At 37.7% G+C, this 21,503-nt stretch overlaps 2 protein-coding genes across 2 annotated transcripts in view; one reads left to right on the top strand and one right to left on the bottom strand.

Annotated features, from left to right (window-relative positions):
* Positions 1–452: 452 nt before the first annotated feature.
* On the bottom strand, positions 453–5,458 carry LOC135208696 (transcription initiation factor TFIID subunit 13-like). The gene is made up of 4 exons (XM_064241148.1): positions 5,196–5,458; positions 4,386–4,455; positions 1,356–1,541; positions 453–992 (listed from the first exon to the last, which is right to left on the bottom strand). The coding sequence occupies exons 2-4, from the start codon at positions 4,413–4,415 to the stop codon at positions 819–821; spliced, it is 390 nt and encodes a 129-aa protein (XP_064097218.1). The 5' UTR covers positions 4,416–4,455; positions 5,196–5,458; the 3' UTR covers positions 453–818.
* Positions 5,459–9,829: 4,371 nt separating this feature from the next.
* The window catches only part of LOC135208694 (probable myosin light chain kinase DDB_G0271550), a 34,219-nt gene continuing 22,545 nt past the window's right edge, over positions 9,830–21,503 (top strand). Inside the window, exon 1 of the mRNA XM_064241144.1 lies at positions 9,830–9,987. The gene's annotated coding sequence lies outside the window, so the exon portion shown is untranslated. The remainder of the gene's footprint in view (positions 9,988–21,503) is intronic.

Below are 21,503 nucleotides of genomic sequence, written 5' to 3'. Positions count from 1 at the left end.
ACATTACTAAGTGGTTTCTCATTACCATGCAACATCCAGCCGTATAATTGCATAACACCACTTCCTAGAAGAACCATATACTGCAGTTTGTTCCGTAGTTGACCTGTTTGCTGTATTTAAAAATGTACAAAATGTTGGTGGAAGAAAATTTGGCCAATGCTGGGAGGGATCCTTGGCAGTAGAGGGCCTTGCAAAAGTGCTTGAGATTGTAAACTGCCTTATGAGTAGGTTCATCCACCGGGGTTGCTACTAGTAGTTTTTGTCCTGGACTTGGAGATATCCTTTTTATCAAAAGGGAGAGGGACAAGAATTCTACCTGTGCACCACTTTTTCCTCATGATATACTTACAAGAATAATACACATTATAATCTGAAGAACTAAACGTATATGAAGTAAATAAATTTTTTTACACCCTTAAAGAAAAATGTATAGGGTACTTATTCTCTAGATATTTAATTCAGAAAAGAATTTATTTAAATTTCTCACAAAATTCCATTAAAAACAGTGTACTTACTAGATTATCAAAATGCATGTTTACAAGCCTATGAGACGCATATAGCATACTTGTACGTTTAGTCAGAAAAGCATTTTGTCTTGGGGGTGAAATGTCATTGTAAGGACGACATTTCCACTGAAATCACATCATAATAACTCTGCTTCCAAAATGCAGCACATACTCACTGAGAATGCAACTTTAAGACAGCAGTTAAAGAACTGCTTTAATCTACTATCATATAGTAGTTACAGAAATAATACAGCTGCTCTGCCAAGAAAAAGTGACATGCACTGTATGCCTGTTACTGCTGTGGTTGAATCTTCACAAGCCAGCATATTTAACTTCATCAAAGGCTTTCCTAGCTTTCTTTAATTCTTCATTCATATTCAGAAGGTCGTGAACTCGAGCATACTTCCTCTTGTCTTTCCTCACCAAGTAGAGGACATCCTCAACCTGAACTCGACCTGATCTGCCCACTTCCATTGCCCGTTGAGTCTGATGAAAAACATTTTACTTAGTGAATATTGTATAACTTTAATACTAAATACTTCATTAGTATATCAAAACCTGTATATAATGTATAGCAAAATTTAGTAACTACATAATTGCAAGTCACTTGGCATAAGAGGTGCAGTATGTTATGTCTATTTTCAACAGTTGCTAAATATTCTTAGCTTTGTTCATGAAATTTTAAAAACTACTGAAAGTTTTATTGTTCAACATTATGACCAATGAATGATATTAGATTAAAATTTTGTCCTTCATAGGCAAGAGGGCATGTCTGACTGAGCCACTGATGTTTAATGCAGAACTTGAGGAAGAAATGCTAATATTCTTACTCTTCTACAAAAGACTTACCATTTGTGTTATGAATTCTAATACAAGATCTTCTAAAAGGTCCACACTTTCTGTATATGGGTTTTGATCGTCTCCAAAACCATACATCATGCATCGCAATTCCTTGGAAAACAACCTTTTTCTTCCTCCAGTTCCAGAGGATATGGTAGCTTCACTCTGAGTCTCCCCTGCTTCCTCCTCCTCAAACTTTAATGGATATCAAAAGAATGTTAATACTAATACTGTACATATATACAAATATTAGAGTTTACTTTCTAATATATGACATGTTACAGTACTACCAGACATGCATTATATTGTTGCTAATTACAAAAATAAAATTACTTTTTTTTTTTCAAGCAAAGAAACTAAGACTATATTCCAATTTTTACATGTTAACAAGTGTCCCAAGAAAGTTTTAGAACCATTAAATTTCAGCCCTATAACTGTTTCTGTTTTGTCCTTATGAGTATACATTTTTTTATGGGAAAAGCAAAAAGAACTTCATCTTACATAATACGCTTCTAGAGAAGAGTGAACAAGTATGAGATAGAAAAAACAAAAAAGAAGAAACTGAAAAGGGGGCCATAAGCAAGGGCATCCACCAAGAGTCATAGAGAGAAGCAATTTGCCAGTCCACCTTAAAACAAAAACAATATCGAACAGTAGTCTGTGATTCAAATAACAAAGCACAAGTGTGGAAGATAAATGAATAGATTTACAAAGACAGTTCAAATGAATAAACCATTGGTATTTTTAATCTTATAATGTACATTCCTCATTTGGATAGTAAGACTGGTCAAATGAACAATCCATGGGCATTTTTAACTCTATACCTTCCCCTTGTTTGGACAGTACGTATTATCATTTCATATTTAAGGTGCTACTTCCCAGATGAAGCAAAACCAGTTTACCTTTACGGGAACTGCATCCTTTGAATATGAACCATAACTTTGTAAAACATTTTCTAATAAGAAAATGCAAAATTGACCATATTGCCAGCAATGCTGAATGGTAATGTATGTGTAAGAGTGATATTACCAAACTTTGTGTTCATTATCTCCTCTGTTATTGACATTTTCTATGTCCAGCATGGTAAATATGTACACTATACAGTTACAAAGTATCATAAGCCAATAGCATATAATGTAGTGTAGATAAAGTGTACATTTACAGCAGAATAATGCAATAAGACTAAATACAGTAGAGGTTTCCTTCTCTAAAAATGAGCCAATCAGCACACAGCATTCACCTTGAGCCATTCAGTTTAAATACAATGCTAAGCTACTTCACATAACTGAGCAGAGATGTTTTTGTGTTCCCATCAATAGGACAGAAAATTAAAACAGAATATTAATGGACACATAAACAAGACAAGTCTGGAAACCACTAAGTGCTTTGCACTGAAAAGCGTGGAAAGAACCTATTAGAAAACTAACCCTATAAAGGAAAAACAATAAAACTTTGTTTATTGTATGAACACATGAAATTTACATTGCCACAGGTATTCTGCAGCATGCCAGTGACATGGGTTAGTGGGCAGGGATATAGAAGAACTGCTTGGTCTGGATGTAGCTATTAATAACATTGTTGGATTCCTCAGAGACATTAACCTTTTTAATGAAATTTAATATTGACCTCTTGATACATTGCTACGTGTAGTATATACACTTGAAGTTGTTTATGTAAGCATGTTTATATGCATATGTATATACGAGGTCCATTCAAAAAGTATCCGACCTTGGTTCATAAAAGGACAAATAATTCACCAATCAGCAAATTAGTTTTATGGGAGTTGACAGCACTCTTACTGCGCATGCGTGTAAATTTTAAAAGCTCTAGTGTGTGGCGGTACCCGCCTGTGAGGGCTAGAGTGCAGACGTCCAGCACAAGCTCGTCGGATTATCGTCCTTACACAACATGTCGGAGCGCATCGAGCAGCGCTAATGCATTAAGTTCTGCTACAAGCTTGGTGATACACAAGTGCAAACTATCCAGAAGATTCAGCAAGCCTTTGGCGATGAAGCCATGGGAATAACACAGATAAAGTAGTGGTATAATCGCTTCAAGCAAGGACAAATCTCAGTTGAGAGCAAGCCACGGTCAGGCAGGCCATCCATCAGGAGAAACGAAGAATTCGTTGAAAATGTTCGTCGAATAGTGGAGGACGACCGTCGTATAACCATCAAAGAAATTACTGAAGAAGTAAGAATAAGCACAGGATCAGTTCATACAATTTTAACGGAAGATTTGGCCATGCGACGAGTGTCTGCTAAATTCCTTCCCAAGTTGCTGGTGGAACAGCAGAAACATCTCCGCCTGGAAATTGCACAAGACCTGCTTGACTGTGCTAACAGTGACTCTGACTTCATGAAGACTATCATCACTGGTGATGAGACATGGGTGTACTCTCCAGACATGGCACCTTGTGACTTCTGGCTGTTCCCTAAACTGAAAACAACACTGAAAGGGAAGCGTTTTGAGTCGAGAGAGGAAATTATGAGAAAAACGACATCAGAGCTTTACAGCATCCCAATGTCAACATTCTAGAGATGGTACCAGCAGTGGCAGCACCGGTGGGAAAAGTGTGTGCACTCCCAAGGGGAGTACTTTGAAGGTGATTGAATAAAAAAATTTCAAATGTGCAATTTTTTTTCTTTATGGACCAAGGTCGGATACTTTTTGAATGGACCTCGTATGTGTATGGTATTTATATATAAATAGTTTTCTTGTTTGCACACTTGAAATGCAGTTATAATTTTTATGAGGGATATTAGTTTTTAACAGAAGTTTTAAAACAACCTTTATTTTATTTGTTTAATTTATAAATTCATCGTCATAAATATTCACCTCAAACCAAATTTATTATAGCGCTGAATAATCCCTTTGGATTCCAGTGCTTGGCTTCAAGCCTAAATCCCATATTCCATTCCATTCCACATGGAAATTAAATCTAGTTTTTACTGCATTGTTTAAGACCCAGGTAATAAATTCACAAATTGTAATATGGTTTACACTTGATTGTTTATGGCATACAAAAGAACAACCTACCTGATCAAAACTGTCGTCTGCAGATGCCATGATGTGTTAAATGTTGTAGTGGAAGACCCTTTATGTGATCCTAAAAAATAAATGAAGATCACTTTTGACAAGAAGACGATAGTTCTGTACTAATTTTACAGATTCTATTTTCAGTTCATTGACAGAAATTCTTAGAAAGCATGAAAACAAATTGCATAGTCAACAGGCTTTTTTTATGAATTTCCTAACTTCCAGGAGAAAGGCATTATACATACTGACAAAAACACCTAAAGGGCAGCACTAGTCTTAAATTCTGATTTTAACCCTATGCTATCTAATCTGTTACAAAATGCAAGTTTAGAGTTAACCTATAGTAGCAGTATTCTGTTTTCAAGTAAAGTTGAATTGTGTTGGCAAAAACCCAATTCCTAATATAACAAAGGTAACAAATCCTTATTGGGTTTTGGGTTATGTAAAATGGCAAATATCTTGTTTTGGCCAATTACTAGGCTAATAACTTTAAACCTGGCCCTACCCTTTCGTATGGCAAAAATCACACAAATTCTCAATTAGGCCTAGCAAACAAAATACTAGGCACTAGCCTATTAGGCCTATTAGGTAGCCTAGTATTGGCTAAAAGTAAATCTCCAAAAAAGTAGCTGCCCGACGCTGCCCTATTAGCCTACCTAGCTAGGTACTTACTAGCTATAGGTAACCCACAATTTCAACAAAATCAGAAAAAAATCTTTATCTTAATACACAGAACATAGAAACTTATAGCTATCTTTAGGTATAAGTTTACAATAGCTACTACTAGCCTATGAACACTGGCTACCTTACCTGAAAATGGATGCAAATGCTTCGAGTTGATGCTGGCCGCTGGCTAGGGCACCCTAGGCTTTTTAAGTCCTTATCGGGTCAGGAGAAGCGAAAGTGTCCCCAATGACAAACTTTATTGTTAATCCCTTTTCCTAGATTATTTTTGGCTTAGATTTTGTTCTCTTTATAATAGCCTCAGCTTTTCTGGAACACTACTAGTAAACTCGTAAGGTGAGGGTTGATGAGGCTGTTGACACATGAGTAGTAGTAACAACTTGATGATGTATTTGAAAAGGCTCCGTATTCTTTCACATCTACAATTTTTCTCTGAATAGATCTATAAATAGTAAATTCAAGCATTTATTTAGCTCTTACCCTCCTGGTATGTCTGCTGCAAGAAACCTATTCCACTCTTTATATTATTGTACGTTGGACAACAAATAAACGTCTTGGTCTTTTGTTTTACAATTATTATACTTTTGGTCTTTTCATATTTCAGTATTTCCATGTAATTCATCTTTAACGTATCCAAATTGATGATTCTGCTGTTAACAATGTCGTTTCTGTGTCATCGTGCCGATTTATTATATTCCATTTGAATTTCCTAGAATTTCCTAGAATTTTCAATGTATACAATTCATTTAACTGTTTTCTTGGCCGCTCTGACTCAGTTTTGGGTCAAGTTCTTTGATTTATTGATTATTTTGCAAAACCCCAGGAATTCTTTATTAATCTTACTTACATTGCTGTAGAAAATTGTCTAATTAGCATCAAACTTTCCATGGAACACATTAATGTTGCCATTCCTGATCTAACAGTATTTGCTAAAGCTGGTGCATTTATCCGCCGGCCAGTTCCCTGGTGGACTCGTAAATGCCAGGAAACTCACAGAACTATGAGATCTGCTTTCACCAGATACTGCAGACGAAAATGTGAGTATTACCTTGTTGAATTTCGAAAAGCAAGAGCTCATTTTGGTATGGAAATAAAAAAAAAAAAACACGAAAAGAATCTTGGACGATCTTCATATCTTCACTAAATTCGAAAACTCCTTTGACTCTAGTTTGGAAGAGAGTTAGAAAAATAGCAGGCAAGTTCATTCCTTGTCAACCTCCAGTTATTAACATCAATGGTTGCGAGGTAGCAGACCCCCAGTTAGTAGCAAATGAGTTTGCTAATCATTTTGCTAACGTTGCGAAGAAAAATGATGATTGACCCTATTCAGCTCAAAGACGGATAATGGAACAGGTCGAAATTGATTTTAATACATTAAGATATGAGCAATACAATGCTCCTTTTACTATTAGAGAATATGAATCAGCCTTGAATAAATGTAATGAATCAGCTCCTGGACTGTATGATATAACATATTCAATGATTAAGCATACCCCTGAAAATACCAGACTTTTCATATTAAGCCTTATTAACAGAATTTACCGAGAACATATCTTCCCCAAGCTTTGGGAGAAGTTAAAATTACTGCCATTCGTGAAACCTGGAAAAGGTCCATTCAGGACAGAAAATTATCGTCCTATTGCATTGACATCTTGTTTGTGTAAGATCATGGAAAAAAAATGGTGAACACACAATTGATGTGGTACTTGAAAAGGGGTAAATATCTGTCACCTGCTCAGTGTGGTTTTCGGAGTATGCACTCATCAACTCATGTATTGGTAAGAATGGAATCTTCAATATGTGAAGCTTTTGCCGACAAGCAGCATCACATCACTGTTTTCTTTGATCTAGAGAAGGCTTATGTTACAACATGGAGATATGGCATATTGAGGGTCCTTTATGAATGTAACCTGAGAGGCAATTTGCCCCTCTTTATTAAAGCTTTTTTAAAAAATAGGCTATTTCAGGTTCAGGTTGGAGCAACAATGTCAGATGTATTCAATCAAGAAGAAGGAGTACCACAAGGAAGTGTTTTAAGTGTAACCTTGTTCGCCTTGGTAATCAATGGGGTTTCTAAAATAATTCCACCAGATATAAAATATACCCTTTTTGTTGATGACCTGTCGATTTCCTGTGCAGCATCAAGGATGGCAGTGGCTGAACGCCTCTTTCACCTCTGCATCGATAATATAGTAAAGTCGGCTGAAGTTAATGGTTTTAGATTTTCTGCCAGTGAAACAGTAACTATGCACTTTTGTCGTATAAGGGGAACCCACCCTGATCCAGATCTATTCATTCATAGGCAGAGAATTCCATGTGTTGGTGAAACAAGGTTTCTTGGTTTGATTTTTTATAGCAAGCTGAACTGGATTCTACATCTGAAATATATTAAGGCAAAATGTTTGCAAGCAATGAATTTGCGGAAAGTCCTGTCTCACACTTCGTGGGGCGCAGACCGAACTCGGATGTTGAGATTGTATAAAGCCTTGGTCTTTTCAAAATTAACTTATGTGTGTGAGGTGTACACTTCTGCGAAGCCAAATACCCTTAAAATGCTCAACTCAATTCATCATGGAGGAATACGGTTGTGTACAGGAGGTCAGGAGCATTTAAATCATCTCCCACTGAGAGCATGCTTGTAGATGCTGATGAGGTGGCCACTGGATCTTCATTACAAGCGTCTGCTGGTTCGGAGCTGGTATAGATTCCAGAGGCTACCTAAGTCTTATACCAGCATTTGTATGAGAAAGGAAAGGCATTGGCAGTTTTATGAAAATCACCCCAAGCAACCTCGTCCATTCGCTTTTAGAGTAAATGTCATTGTCCGTTAATTAAATATGCCAAGGATCGAAATTTTACCAGCAAAATATTCAGTTAGTCCCCCCTGGAACTTCCCAGAGGTAAAATTCTGTAGATATTTTAATTTTACCAAGACAGAATTGTCCAGTGAGGCCATGCGGTCAATATTTTTAGAACACTCTTTGCAACATGATAACTCCACGACAGTTTTCCCGGACGGTTCAAAGTCAGATGCTGGCGTCGGCTTTGGAGTATCCTTCCCTGATTTAGAGAGAAGTGGCAGGTTATCACCTGTTGCATCGATTTTTACGGCAGAATTATATGCAGTTTTAAAAGCTTTAAAGTAAGTTTTTATTCGGGATGAAAATAATTTCATACTATATTGTGACTCAAGAAGTGTTCTTCAGTCGCTGGAATCTTTTAACCTTTTAAACCCTCTGATTTTAGATATATTGAAATGGCTGCTTTTATTGAAAAGAAGAGGGAAAGAAATAAAGTTCTGCTGGGTGCCTTCCCATGTTCGGGTAGCTAGGAATGAGAAAGCTGACCAACTTGCAAAGTCGGCAGTCAACTCCCCAGAACCTACAAGATGCCTACTACCATATAGGGATTTATATCCTCTAGTAGGTCAGAGAATTAAAAATATGTTGGCAGTCCCAGTGGGAGAATATTTTAACTAATATAAAAATGCAAAAATGCGCAGTATCACGTCGTCAGTGTCTCCTTGGTCATATCCGTATATGCCAAGGAGACAAGAAACGATGGTGTGCAGATTGAGGATTGAACATACAAGACTCACACATGGGTTCTTGATGTCTCGTGAAAATCCTCCGTTTTGCGAGAACTGTACTGTACCCTTGACTGAAACATTTGCTGATTGAATGTCCCAGATTTGGGAATTTGAGACATAGGTTCCTGTCTTGGGTTCGTGACAGAGTAGGTAATTTTATCCTAGCTACAATTCTTGGAAAGGATTGTAATATAGAGCAGTTATATAAACTTATGGGGGAGGCGGGCCTCCTCAACCAAATTTAAACTATACATAGATTGTCTCTGTAAGAACTTATATAAATGAACAAAATTTTTATATACACATATGTATAGATATTTTTATATGAAATTTATTTAAAATTAAATTTTTTCTATTTTATTTATTTCGGTGTCAATCACCAAGATGTTGTGACCCCAGGCTTAATAGACACAATCAATCAATCAATCAATGTGGTAGTATCTTTAATTCATGGTCTGACTCTCAAATAAATCTCATTTAATAGCACTTATAATATATATATATCTATCTATATATATTATAATACTATATATATAGAGAGAGATGAGAGAGAGAGAGAGAGAGAGAGAGAGAGAGAGAGAGAGAGAGAGAGAGAGAGAGAGAGAGAGAGAGAGAGAGAGAGAGAGAGTGTGTGTATTGTATGCTCTGCGATGCAACATTTTTCAATTTTGGGGGGCCAAATAGAAGTATGATGATGAGGGCAATTACTATTTTTCTTGTGACTATTATGCTATTATCCTGTACTTGTGAAGAAAACTATTAAACTGATTTATTTATCGCAAAACAGACATGTGTAAAGAATTTGACAACACGAATATCAATTTCAGTAATAAATAAATTTCAATAGCCTAAAATTGAGTGATAACTAATGATATGACATAGAATTTAAAGATCAGCTGCTGCGTTCATATCCGTGTAAAGAGAATATTAAAATAATTTTTGTTTAAATAAAATGAAACAATTAGACGCCTTTTAATGTTTATCAAACCTCTGAGTCAATGATACCAGTATCTATTATGAGTTTAATCTTGAAACTCTAATATTTTGTGAATAATATTATAACATTTGCCCGTTTATAATATCCTGATAGAGTTTTGGTATTTTAAAAACAAATGAAAGTTAAAAATTATTGAACTTAAACTTAATGTAATTTCTTAATCAATGATTTTATCAGATCAAAGAGTGACAATGAAAACAAAAACTGGCAACAGTGCGTGTGATTACCTACGACCCTAGTTTGGCAAATACGTCTACGGTTGCAGAACGATAACACGAAATTGCAAGTTGGGGTTTCACGCAATTAATTATCCATGATCTACTTTAAACAAGGTGAGTAATTGGCGTACGCGTTGTGCATAAAATAGTTAAGTAAGAACAGCTTGGTTCAAGTAGGTCTATGGTTGTATTGCGTATGAAGTTTCATTGTAGCCTAGGTACTAGACTAGTACTAGTACTACCTAGTAGGTATCTTAGTACTTGGGATTGTGTCATGTTTATCATTTGTAGAGACTTGTGTGTATTTTTTTATTATTTATATTCTAATTGCTAAGACAAGAAACGGATAATCTGCCATGGAGTATTAATACTTACCTAGTAGTAGGTATAGGCTAGCTATACCTAGTACTTTTTCGGAGAGTGGCAAGCGTTGATTGTAGGTGGCCTGTTTGGCCTGCTGTGATGTTTTACCCTAGCTAGTTCATTTCGTTAAATAGGGACTCCGGTTCACTTTCATTTTAGCACCTGTCATTGTCTTCCTTTCTACTATGTCAAGTGACCTACCTATCTCCTATAGTAGGCCTACTATTATAGTAGCGTAATTTTCCTTGCCCAGGAGATACCCAGGCCTAACCTGAAGCAAGTACCTAGGTATTTTTATAGGTAGATCAGCACCCTCGTAGAATTTATTTACTAGTAGGTAGTAGCCTAGCTCCTAAATAGGGTAAACAACCGCATGGACTGGCTCAACACACAGACGGTCATGGATGGACACTTTCTGAAAAAGTACTTATAATGCGTCCTGACACCGGAGATGGGCATCAGTCACGACTTGTTGGTGAGACACGGAGCTAAAGACCTCTACTCTCCTTTCGAAGTATAAGTATTTTCTCCAAAGTTAGAAATTAAGGCCAAATTTAAAGCTTTAAACAGAGGGTAGTGAAAAGGGTGGCCAACGCAGTGCAAATCTCACCAAAACTTTCAAAATTTTTACTTAAGCTTGAATATTTTAGAAGATTGACGCTATCTCGATGCTTGCGGGGTTGCTTGTGTCAACAAACTTCCCATTTCCTTTGATAAATCCACACACCACTTGTACCCATAGATGCTGGGGCACTTTCATCACAACAATCGGAACACGGTCCCTAACCACGACGTTTTTAAGGAAACTACTGTTTTGGTAGAAGAAAACGACGAAGCGTGCACTAGATAATTATTTAAATAAATAGTAAAACATCAATATTTTACATATTTATGATGATTAATTTGAAAATATTCGTTATTGAAAAAGTAGGTAACTATTCTGACTCGAATTTAAGTAATTATTTTTCGGAATGAGAAAGTTCTTTTAAATCCTGTATTATGACGTCACGACATCTTGACTTTTGTACCTATTGTAAATGAATTGCTATACTCAACTTTCTTGCTGAACAGTTTACCAGTTATTCATGCAGATTGTTATCAGCTATTCATGTAATTGTTATAATTGTAATGCGCATATATATCTTTTATTATTTACTTTTTGGATATATGAAGATGTTTTACTGCCGGATTACCGCTGTAGTGTGACGCAATCGCTTTCGGTCCCTGGGCCTCTTGTCTGTTTTCGCACCATAAGAAATTAATGGGGCCGAATTTGCAATGACCAGAAAGTCGTTAAAAGAGGAAAGTTAGTATTGATGGGCATATGTTTTGATGGAGAAAAATACAAATTTAAACAATAGCTAGCTTGTAAAAAATACTTGATTACAAAAAACTTGATTGACAACTAAGCAGCATACCTACTACCTATGGGTTTCAGAAACATTGCAAGCATGTTTTTTGGCAATATTTCTGTCACAAACACTCTTATCAGAACGAGATGTTGCTATAGTGTATTACACCCAGTGCCGTAATTTATAAGGGTATCATGAATCACTAATCGTAAAGAATAATGACACTTGTCCTTGTACCAAGAGACAAAAACTCCATTATCCAGAAATGGATACGAACATGCATAAAAAGCTCCACCTACCCTCTCCCCCCACCTCCACTGCCACCCCTGTCCTTCTTCCTTCCTTCACCTTCCTTTCTCTCTCTCTCTCTGTTGCCAATTGGTATGTGTTCTCCCTCCAAACTGGGTATAAGACTACACACAAAACGTGGAAATTGTTGAAATCAGCCTATGTATTGAAAGTATATATACATAAATATTAAAGCAATTTAATAATTATAGCATTACTATGACAACTAGAATTCATGGAAACAGTTTATGATAATGCATCGGCGTATGTGTGAAGCTCCACTAATGTGGCAACGATGATTTTGCCATTCTTAGCATTTATTTCTGGCAAACAGTTATTAAAAAAATCAAAATACTAATATAGACTAAAATCAATGAAAAGTGCTAGCAAAAAAAAAAAAATAATAATCCACTAATCATCATCTGCTCCGCGATGGTTTTCAGCAGCCAGATGTACGACAAGGTTAGAAACATTGGATTTTATCTAATTTAGAAATATCTGTAATTTTTCGAGGTAATTTAGTTGCAAAAAAGGGATAATAGACATGAATTAAATAAAAATTTTGAAATAACAAAATGAAGTTAAACTAAATAATGAGTAAAGTAAACAATTAAGGGAATAAAGCTTTGGACATCATATACAGCGTCGTCTGCTGCTGCTCGTAACTGTGTTTATTGAGTGAGCGCTTAGGAACCAGGAACAGCAACATGGTTCAAGTGCAATGTGGAGTGAATAATTACAATCAAATAAGCACAGTGGAGTTTCAGTTGTGATGACAGTAAGGATAAAACCACCGATTACAAGGTAAAAATGAATTCAGTTCAAACCATAACCCCGGGAATAACAAGTTTCATACTTTCACTAATATAGGCAACAAAATGTTGTTTTGTTGTGCTGATTACAACTGCAATGTTGAGTAAGATCAATAAACGTTACATATATACACTAACATTGTTCAAATGAGTGCTGGGAAGGCTGGTAAAGATGGCGGACAGTTCGTGATTAGACCGGCCAGCCTCACGATTGCCGCCATATTGGATTTCAAAACTGCTTTGAAAACATATTTTACGAAGTGTCACATGCTTATTTTAGTTTGTATGGGGCTTTCATATATATATCACATTATGTTGACAAAACTTCAATCTTTTGAATGGTATGCTTAGAGTTGTAATTGTATTCTTGTTTGACCAATTAACTCTTAAACGCCGAGTGGACGTATTTTACGTCGACATTTTTTGTCTCTTGGGTGCCGACTGGACGTATTTTACGTCGACATACAAAAGTTTTTTTAAAAATTCGCGGAAAAATACTTATAGGCCTACCATACCAGCCAAAAACTCTTGAATCACGCGCCTTGGGGGATGCTTGGAGTTCATGGATCAAGGTGTTGTTTTGTTTACAATCGTTACGCAGGTGCGCAAGCGTGAATTTCTTTCTTGCCGCACTAAAAAGTATCAGTGACACATTTCGGAAATTATTTCGTCACTTTGACATAAATTTTGTACTATTTTAAATTAGCCGTTACATGGGGTATTATATATGAAAATGTGCGCAATTTTATGTAGAATATAAAAAAAAATACTCATGATTGTAGCTTTTATCGGTTTTGAGATATTTTCATATAAATAACGATAAATGCCAAAATTTCAACCTTCGGTCAACTTTGACTCTACCGAAATGGCCGAAAAACGCAATTGTAAGCTAAAACTCTTATATTTTAGTAATATTCAATCATTTACCTTCGTTTTGCAACAAATTGGAAGTCTCTAGCACAATATTTCGATTTATGGTGAATTTATGAAAAAACTTTTTCCTTACGTCCGCGCGGTAACTCTTCCGAAAAAAATCATACATGCGATTGTGGTAATGTTTGCACCATTTTAAATTAGCTATTACATAAAGTTTTATATATGAAAATGTGCGCAATTTCATTTAGAATACAACAAATAAATAATTGAAGGTTGTTGCTTTTCTCATTTTTGAAATATTTGCATATAAATCACGTTAAATAGAAAAAAAACCACGTTCGGTCAACTTTGACTCTACCGAAATGGTAAAAAAACGCAATTGTAAGCTAAAACTCTTACAGTTTAGTAATATTCAGTCATTTATCTTCATCTTGAAACAAATTTGAAGTCTCTAGCACAATATATTTAGATTTATGGTGAATTAAAAAAAAAAACTTTCCTTCCCTCAGCGCGCGGATTCTCCGCCACAAATCTCCGAAATGTGTACGTCGTATTCTCGGAATATTTGCTCCATTTCATATTAGGCATTTCATAGAGTTTTATATATGAAAATGTGCACAATTTCATGTAGAATAAAACTAAAAATATTTGAAGGTTATAGCTTTTCTAATTTCCAAAATAATTGCATATAAAACAAAAAATATATAAAAAAATTTGACATTTGGTCAACTTTAACTCGTCAGATATGGTCGAAAACTGCAATTGTAAGCTAAAACTCTTACAGTATAGTAATATTGAACCATTTGGCCTCATTTTGAAACAAATTGGAAGTCTCTAGGACAATATTTACATTTATGGCAAATTTTTGAAAAAAATATTTGTTTACGTCCGCGCGTTACGAATTCATGCATCATTTTGTGATAATATTTTCTCTGTGTTGCTTTTATCATTTTACAATGTGTTATATACCAAAATGATTGCAAGTTAGTCTACATTACAACAACAAAAAAATTAACTCGTTACCTCAAACCGTTTTGCGCATAACGCGATTTGAATACAATTATATATGAAATTTTGTTTTTGCGCTATCATATATCGCATTATTTATATATGATAATGATAATTTTTTTCATTTCTGATGGTTGCATACTAAACTTCAGGCAATGACAAAAAAAGGAGCCAGAAATGAACTCTTAATCTTGAAAACTAAGCGTGCTGTGATTTTTTGAAAAAATATTTTTTCCGCTTCAGCGCTCATTCCGAGACCCCCTAGGCACACGGAAGACGATTTTTAATATACCCCTTCGGCGTTTAAGGGTTAAATATCGAGTGAATAAGGCCTGGCCAGCTTGATGATTATGGATTGTCCGTGATTGTTTACCCTATGTATATATACTACAAATAGATACACTAATTTCACTTATTTCCCTGGTTTTTTTGTAAGTCTTTTACCCAGTTTGGAGGGTAAACCCATACCAGTTGGCAACACTGACAAACAATAGAAGAGCACGAACAATACCATAGGTACTGTTCACAGCAAAACTGTTGATATTTGAGTCAGGAATCTATTTACTTTTTCAACAACAAATATTTACAAATTAATACGTAATCATGACTGTGTAAAAAATTTATGCAATTCATGACCTTATACTGTCGTTTAACTATTTATTTAAATAATTATCCAGTGCACGCTTCTTCTTCTACCAAAAAATCGTAGTTTCCTTGGATAAGTCGTGGTTGGAAGTCATTGTGTACGATATTTGTGAAGAAAGTGCCCCAGTGTCTATGGGTACAAGTGGTGTGCGTATTTAGCACATGGAATGGGAAGTTTATTGACACAAGCGACTCCGCAAACATCAAGGTGGCGTCAATCAGCTAAATATTTGGAGTTGTAAGTAAAAATTTTGAAAGTGTCATGGAGGTATGTGTGCACTGCGTAGAGCCATACTTTCATTAACCTCTGTTTAATCTTGAAATATGACCTCAATTTCTAACTTTGGAGGAAATAGTACTTACTTTGAAAGGATAGTAGAGGTCTTGAGCTCTTGCTCTCACCACCAACAGCTCGTGACTGGTGCCCATCTCTGGTGTCAGGATGTGTAAAAGTACTTTATTGGAGGTTGGATCCACATGCGGTGGAAACTGGATCCGGTAGTCCAGTTGGTTGTTCCCCCTAAAGCACTGCTGTGTGCCCAGGCGACCACCTGAGTTAGACATCAGTCACAAGCCAACCTCCGTGGAAGCAATGTCTCGAGACCCCTACTTTCCTCTCGCAGTAAGTGTTTTCTCCCAAGTTAGAAATTAAGACCATAATTTCTGATTAAACAAGTTAATGAAAGTCTAGCCATGCGCAGTGCTAACTTACCTCCATGATGCTTTTGAAATTTCTAATTAAAACACCTTACGTGTAGAAGATTGACGCCGTCTTGATGTTTGCGGAGTCACTTGTGTAAACAAACTTCCCATTTCTTGTGCTAAATCCGCACACCACTTTTACCCATAGACGTTGGGACACTTTATTTACAACAATCTTAAACGATGAAGGTATTTATGTTTGCGACCAGGGCAACCTGGCGATTGTTCAGGAAGAAGGAGAAGAAGAGTGTGCTAGATAGCATTTAGTAAATAATTAGTTGAACACCAGAATAAGGTTATAAATTCCATAAATTTATTACGTATTCATGATAATTCATTTGAAAATATTTGTTGTTTTAAAAGTAACCAGATTCCTAACACAAATTTCATTGGTTTTTCTGAGAACATTAACTATGGTGTTGTTCGCGCTTTCCATTTTTTTTAATGTATGTTGCCAGTTGGTTTGTGTTTACCCTCCAAACTTAGGATAAGTCTTACACAAAACTGTGGAAAAAGTAAATTTAACGTATCTGTTTGTAACATATATATTTATACATAAATATTATAGCAACTTTATCATTATTGCATTATTATGACATTTAGAATTCATGGAAACATTTTGTAAAGGCATCAGTGTTTGTGTCAAGTTCTATTAAATTGGCAAAGATGACTTACCATTCCTACCATGCATTAAAGGTTACATTTGTTTCAGCCATACAATTATTTAAAAAAAAAAAGGAGTCAGAATAGAAATGTAGACTTAAGTAAATGAAAAGTGCCAGCAAAAAAGTACAAGTTTGTTCATGAAACTTACCTGTCAGATATATATATAGCTGTATTCTCCGAAGTCCGACAGAATTTCAAAACTCCCGGCACACGCAGTGGGCGGCCAGGTGGTTAGTACCCATTCCCGCCGCTGGGAGGCGGATATCAGGAATCATTCCCATTTTCTATTCAGATTTTTCTCTGTCGCGGTAGTGAAAACACCTGTTTCCACTACCTCCGCCTAGGATTTTGAAACTTCATTAGCCGCTTAAGTATCCTACTTATTTTTTTTGAATGATTGACTTGGATTTGTGGCTAGACATACGCTATCATAAATTAATTAAAATTTTTTCATTGCATATGATGTCTGAATCTAGTTAGCCTAGTTTCAGACTTTGTTGTCTGCAACGGGTAAGGGGAGGCTACCGAAACCTTCGGTAGACACTCGCTTAGTATACATGACGTTTACATGTTTTCTTTGTTGAAAGATCAATGTAATTAGTGTAAGGTTGACTGATTCCGAAAGAGACGTATGATTCGTATGTACGCAAATTAGAGCGTGATAGAATCAGGAGGTCTTCCTCCACAGTAACAGAAGTTAGGATAATGAACCTACTAACCTCCAGTAGACTTTATTTTGCCTAACCCTGTGGTATGGCTTACGGGCCTAGAGGAAGTTCTGTGAGAAGTAATGCCCTTTCTATTATGGTGGATTACATCAAGTAAGCTTGAAAAAGTGCTCGCTCTCCAATCAGTGTTGTGAGTGTAGTGATGTTGATTTTGCCCCTAGTGTTGTGGAGGGGGCGTCAGATCGGCCTTATAATGCCTCTAGGTCTAGACCTCTGTCGGACTCCCAGGACCACAGGGAGAGGGCATGTCGAAAGCCGAAGGAGGGTTACGAGGAACCCCCACCGATCTGGCGTCCCTTCGGCAAGACCTGAAGACGCTTCTCAGGCTGCCAAAGATCGTGCACGTGCACGAATCCTGAAGGATTGCTTCTCGTCCTCTGAGGCGTCCTCCCCGTACAGGGGTTGGAGCTCTCGGAAGGACTCGCGCCCTTTAAATAGAAGCTTATTGAGGAGGACGCTTCACGTCCTCTCTCTATTGTCGTGCGATTGTAATCGCCACCTTAACAATTTGACGACTTTCCAACACATGGGAGAAAGAAGAAGGAAATAGGAAGAACGCTGTTAAGCGCCCAGATCGCCTTATCATTCTTACTGTGAAAAGGAAGAAGGCGTACCCTAAGGCGTCCTTTTGAGTGCGTTTCTGGAAGTGTCGATGAGCGTGACAGAGACGCAAGATGTCGCACAAGCGGCCGCCGTCTTTGTCAGGAGTTGCGAACGTCCATAATACTCGTCCGGACGACGATCACCGTACATCGGCTTATGACTAGCACGCTTCATGAGCGGCGCTCCCCTTGAAGGCAGGACGCTTTTGAGGACGCTTTTCGGGACGCCTCCGTATTTGATAAGCAACAGTCATGTCGAAGTTTTTACCAAGACGTACGGAAGAAACCTTGGTTTCTTAATAAGAATCTTATTGACGTTTGGGTATGATGGCGGATAGGAAATATCTACTTCCTTCCGTAAACCCTAGAGATGAACAGGAATTCTGTCTCTTCCGCGATTTATGAGGAAATTCCGAAGATTTAAAGAGTTACTGGATTAACTTCCTTCCTTAAGGAAATATATTCTCTTTCTATGGTTCTATTAACGAAAAGAACGAAGATAGTAAAAGTTTTTTCCTTTCTCTATCTGCCTCGGCAGGGAAAGAAGGTAGTAGAGTATCTGCTGTATGATAATACGATACGGTCAAATCATAAGCACTCATCCAGGAAAAAGACTTGTAGACTACGTCCATGAAGTCTTATGTCCAATATCATAAGAAGCTTGAACTGTCCTTTTCGATCCTCGGTTCTCTCTTGATCTCCATTCGAATAATGTTAATTCGTTCTCTTGGCAAAGAGAACGAAGACAGTCAATTTCCATTCTCTCTCTCTTCCTCGTCGAGGAAAGAATGTAGTAGAGAATTTTATGTTCAAGTGACTACAATACTTACGTATTTTATCTTTGCGTCATATTACTAATGTAGGGTTCAAGTCATATACGCATATCATGGTTACCTCTACAGATGGCAACCGAAAAGACGGTTATTGTAAATGTATTTAATCGGTCCTTCCTGCAAACTTCCAGGAGTTTCCGCTGTAAGGACAACGCTAAAGGTATTGTTACAACAACACTAACTCAGCGTCGGCATCTAGCGAATTATGTTTCGCTTAAATATGCCTGCTTGAGAATTTCCTTATCGATAATAGTAACAAACCTATTCCTTCGTAGAAGAGAGTAGCTGGTAACTCAGGCAGAATAGTGCGAGACGAGAGGTTGCTGTCATTGTGGATGACGCAGTATATTTAATCGGTACTCCAGGCAACTTTCCAGGAGTTTCCGATTTAACATTTGGTTAATTAAGCGTAATGTTACGACAACACAAAATCAGCTTCTGTATTTAGCGAATTTTGTTTCGCTTAAATATGCCAACTTGAGAGTTTCTGTTCAAATAATGTAAAATCTATTCCTTAGATGAATAGAATAGCTGGCAACTCGGCATAAGACTGCGAGAAGGTGAACATAAGCTGCTGCCTGCTGCCTGTGACTGTCACAGTGTCACCAACTCAGTATCAGGTAGCTCGCTGTTAAGCTCGGTCGGTTACGTCTCTCTCTCCCGCGGGATTGATTGACGAACCATATCTCTACCCTACAATCATGACTTTCGCCTCGGGTTGAGGGGATTTCTAGTAATCATGAATAAACACGACTTCCTATTGCTAAGAAATTTTCAACAGAGATATCTCTTAGACCTGTTCAGCGCTGCTTACCGCACTGTAACAGAATTCTGTACGAGTTTACCGCGGCATAGCACTATAATAATGCTCTCCTGCTTATGCAAAGCGCAGCCTTATTAGGGAAGGAAGCATGCTTAGTGAGGGAATGGATGAGTCTGCTGGGGACCATTTCCTCGCTGGAGAAGCTTGTTTCCCTGAATAGACTGCAATTCAGACCGCTACAGTTTTTCCTGCAGGAGGACTGAAATAACATCAAAGATCTAGAAATAATTCTAAACATCTCTCAATGGGTTGACGATCACCTCAGGTGATACCGAGAGGGTGCCAGGCATCCGGACAGAGGTACAGAGGTCCTGGCACATAATCTAAGAGAATTGGAAGCAATTTGGTTGGCTCTCCAGTTCCTCGAAGAGGGAGTTTTTGGTCGATTGGTCCAAATCATCTCAGATAATTTCGCAGCTCTCTCATATCCCAAGAAGAGAGAGATGGTTATCGACATAGGCACGGAACGTAACGATCCTCAAGAGGTTCGTTACACTATTGCACGTCCGTGCGGATCTTCTCGATCGGCGGCAGCAACTACTGACGTCTGAGTAATCCTCGCTTAGAAGTATGTCGAGAGTTGTGGAGACGTTGGAGACGTCCTTTCGTAGATTTCTTCGCAATATTGAAGACGAAGAAGCTTCCTCTATGTTGCTCCCTTATTCTCGGATACCGAGAGCCGTAGCAATAGACGCAATCAATTATTAGTATGGAATGGGGATATGTAGTTGGTTAGTCTCTTTTCCCCTATTCAAAAGCTTAGGAAATCTGATAAGATAATCGCTGGCGTCAGAGGGAGCGAGAAAGACGCTGATCGCCCCATGTTGGCCTTCGAGAGGCTGGATTCACAGAGGTCATGTCCTTCAGAGGGCATTTTCCAAGGACCCTTCCCGAGAGAATCGGTCTACTCTAACAGCCTCACTTCGAGAGGTACCTAAAACCTCTCCGCTCTGAGTCTGGATGCGTTCAGACTGTCGAGAAGCGAGAGGATCTTCAAGATTAATTACAAGTCTCATTGCCAAAGCAAAGCAGTGCTGCATATTTTGCGGTGTACCAATCGGAGTGGGCCGATTCTGGAGATAGTGCAGGAAGAATGACTGCTCCTACACCTCCACCTCTGTGAATTACTTTACCGTCTTCCCTTTCCGTCTGAATTATGGGATAAGCTAACAGTCCCAACGATTGTAGAATACGGAAATATGTTGTTGACGGCCTCTAGGCTCAGAGATTCGGATCTGTCAAACAACAAAGCCCTTCACGATCTTTGAGGTCTGCGGAAATCTTGATGGAACTTAGACGTAGTCTGAAGTTCTTGATGTCAAAGCATTTCGAACCTCTCCTTTCTGTAAACTTAATACACGTGACCAGAAAGGCTAATTTTCTAACCACTCTAGCTACGGCAATGAGGGTTAGTGAGGTTTTAGCCATCATCAGAGGTTTTGGCTTTAGAGGACATAATTCGGTGTCCTCTAAGCCTTCCGTTCTTGCTAAGAACGAAAACCCGTCTAACCCTTGGCCCAGAGGCCTGGAGATCAAGGGGATGGCACAAATTATTGGGCAAGAGCCACAGAGAGTCCTGTGCCCTGTCGGGGCTCTCAAGTTTTATCTTGATAAAACTAAAGAAAGTCAAGGTCATTCGGACAATCTGCGGTGTTCTGTAAAAAGACCAGACTTGCCCATGTCGAAGAACGCCCTGGCGTTATTTTTAAGGAGTCTTTCTAAGAGGCTCATTCGTCATGTTTGAACAAAGATTTGAAACCTTTTAAAGTAAATGCTCACGAGGTGAGGGCGCGGCCTCGGAAGCATTTCAACAGAGCATGACACTCAGTAATATCCTGAGTGCCACGTTTGAGCGAAGCAACTCGTGTTGCGCTTCACACTCCCGACGGGATGTGAAGACGACATATGAGATCTGCGAGTCGCTAGGACCAT

This window comes from Macrobrachium nipponense, chromosome 35 (assembly GCF_015104395.2).
Source record: "Macrobrachium nipponense isolate FS-2020 chromosome 35, ASM1510439v2, whole genome shotgun sequence".
Classification (NCBI taxonomy): Eukaryota; Metazoa; Arthropoda; class Malacostraca; order Decapoda; family Palaemonidae; genus Macrobrachium; species Macrobrachium nipponense.
The sequence above is the reverse complement of the archived record's forward strand: the minus strand, read 5'-3'. Positions and strand labels throughout refer to the sequence as shown.